This window comes from Sinocyclocheilus rhinocerous, unplaced genomic scaffold (assembly GCF_001515625.1).
Source record: "Sinocyclocheilus rhinocerous isolate Xijiao unplaced genomic scaffold, SAMN03320098_v1.1 scaffold402, whole genome shotgun sequence".
In the NCBI taxonomy this organism is placed as follows: Eukaryota; Metazoa; Chordata; class Actinopteri; order Cypriniformes; family Cyprinidae; genus Sinocyclocheilus; species Sinocyclocheilus rhinocerous.
Genome location: NW_015626336.1, coordinates 987,269 through 989,692, shown reverse-complemented (window position 1 = coordinate 989,692; position 2,424 = coordinate 987,269). Strand labels below are relative to the sequence as shown.

Genomic DNA, 2,424 nt, shown 5'->3' with positions numbered 1-2,424 from the left:
TACAGTAGAAAAACCATTACGCCTATGGAGAGTCCCCACTTTTCACAAAAACAAACCTGCGTGTGTGTGTGTGTGTGTGTGTGTGTGTGTGTGAAACCCTGCAACTGAAAACCTTTTAAGCGTCATATATTGTAGAAATAAATATTGCTGTAAATCTTCCTCTTTAATGTCTCTATATACTCTCTAATCTATACTGCCTTATTTGTCCTAAGTTAAGTTTAATTTCTGATGCAAATTTCTGTTTGTTTGTTTTTTATTCCATTTTGCAGAATCACAACCATGAATGCTGTAAATGCTGTGCAACTGTTCATTCTGGTTTGGACCTTTACTGCTGTCTGTCAAGCTGATAAAAGTAAGAGAATAAACTTCACCTAGAATGTGTGTGAGAATTTAGAAGAGAGACTAAAAACCTAAGATAATGGGGAAAAAATGGTCAAATCCGTTTCATAGATTCTTAAAAAATACCCAGTGTAAGTGCTTTGTGCTCTTAGTCTGATTCAAAATACAGATTTACTGTTTGAATAGTTTACACGATAGGAAGTTAAATCCATTATGTTCAGGGAGCAATAAATTTTTTAAATGCCCATTAATGTGATCTTTTACATAAAACAATGTTACACAGATAAGTTCAAGAGTTTCATGAGATGTCAAAAAATAACATCTTTTTTATACATTGTTATGTTTCAGATGTAAGCTGTAAGAATGTGACTGGATATGTGGGGAAAGAAGTACATCTCACCTGCAGAGTCTCTCAGCAGTGTGCTAAATACTGCTTTAAAATGTTTATGTTTCAATACCCTAAGAGCTATAAAAACTCAACAATCTGTAAAGAAGAGCCTCCTGTGAACTCCTGTGATCAGAGAAACAGCTTCACATGCCGCTACACTCCAACTACTGCAATGACAGAACAATTCAGATTCTTTGCGCAAACAAACTGTGGAACGGAAACAACAAAATTTACCGTAGACATAACAGGTACTGTAAATAATATATATATTTTTTTTATTCAGTAAATCTTTGCACATTTCTGTTAAATCTAATTTATGTTTAAAATGTCTTAACAGGGCCCACTACACCTGCAGTTGTTACTGGAGCTCCTGGCGAGAAAGGTATTATATTTTTTTATTGATTACTATTGATGGCTGCTTCAGGTTACTTAGAAAGCAAGAACAGAAAACTGCTCTTCAGCATTATTCATAACTTTAAATCACTTGGAAATAAATTATTTTAGTGTTTAAGTTATATGAAGATTTCTTGTGTCACATCTCATCATATTTGATATTTTAGAGATTTTTGATTTGGTCTGCGTGTGTAGAGAAGCGGTTTTCATCAGATTCTTAGCAGCAAAATCATATTGTGAAGTCTGTGTGGAGAATCTGACTGTCTGCAGTCTGACAGGCTGAATTTGTGTTTCTGATTTAAACAATGTTATAAAAGATTTTAAATGTACCTTTACAGCGGAATTCAAGGTCACGAACGTACCAGGACCATCCGCACCAGACACAGCAGCAGGTCACGAATCTAAGGTTTCTGTCTTCGCTGCAGCTGTGGGCTGTTTCATCCTCATCATCCTCATAATGACAATCATTCACAACAGGAAACCAAACTTCACCAAATCTTGTGGATTCCAGAAGAGGATGTTTCTGTGCATCAAACATGATGAAGACAACACCACTCCTCCAGAAGATGTGATATAATAGCACTGACTCAGCAGTACGAGTTCTCATGTGGTGCTCATGAAACACACAGCTTTATTTGAACTCCAGCAAGCTCCATACTCTACTATCTGTTACTGAATATATAACTCTGGCTGTTGGTTTAAAACTAAAACTTCTATTTATATTAATTTCTGTGAAATAACAGTATATTATTGATCTGTTCGATCAGTGTGTATATTTGTATATGTGACTTTAATGAACTCAAGCTTTTGTGAACTTTAAGAGGAAACACAGCAAAACTCAAACTGTGTTTGGTTTTGCTCTTTTTTTCCTGACTTTTAAGGAATGTCTATAATGAATGTCAATTTTGTATCTGGTACAGTAAATGTCAATATAGCTGAAGTTTGGAAATTATATTACTTCATATTCTGCACATGCATTTTTCTAATATGTGAACAGTGTGGTTTAGTGGTTTATTTAAAAAAATACATTGAAATGAATAAAGACTTGTGATACTCTTTAAAGATGAATATCTAGATCCTCTGTTTATGGGTAAGTTATACCAGTTAAACTAGTAAAGTGGGTGAAGACTAAATAAAAAATGGCTGCCAAAATTAGTACAATGCTGTTTCATGCATTCAGAGTTGTTTACACTGTTAAAGAGTTGGATTCTCATGCTAAACATGGCCAAAGTTTCAAAAAACAATTCGGAGTATTTCTGTGCCAAAGATCTTACTTCCGGGTTCGTACAAGTTTCGGAGAGTTT

General features: G+C 34.6%; 1 protein-coding gene across 2 annotated transcripts in view; it reads left to right on the top strand.

The window, feature by feature from the left end:
• The window catches only part of LOC107711325 (uncharacterized), an 11,539-nt gene that overhangs the window by 723 nt on the left and 8,392 nt on the right, over window positions 1–2,424 (top strand). The window contains exons 2-5 of one of the 2 annotated variants that reach the window (XM_016516300.1): window positions 270–352; window positions 688–975; window positions 1,065–1,109; window positions 1,459–2,090. In XM_016516300.1, coding sequence (XP_016371786.1) covers window positions 280–352; window positions 688–975; window positions 1,065–1,109; window positions 1,459–1,697 — 645 coding nt within the window. In that variant the 5' untranslated portion in view covers window positions 270–279 and the 3' untranslated portion in view covers window positions 1,698–2,090. Of the gene's footprint in view, window positions 1–269; window positions 353–687; window positions 976–1,064; window positions 1,110–1,458; window positions 2,091–2,424 lie in introns of those variants that run through there. The other variant, XM_016516308.1, reaches the window with a different exon arrangement.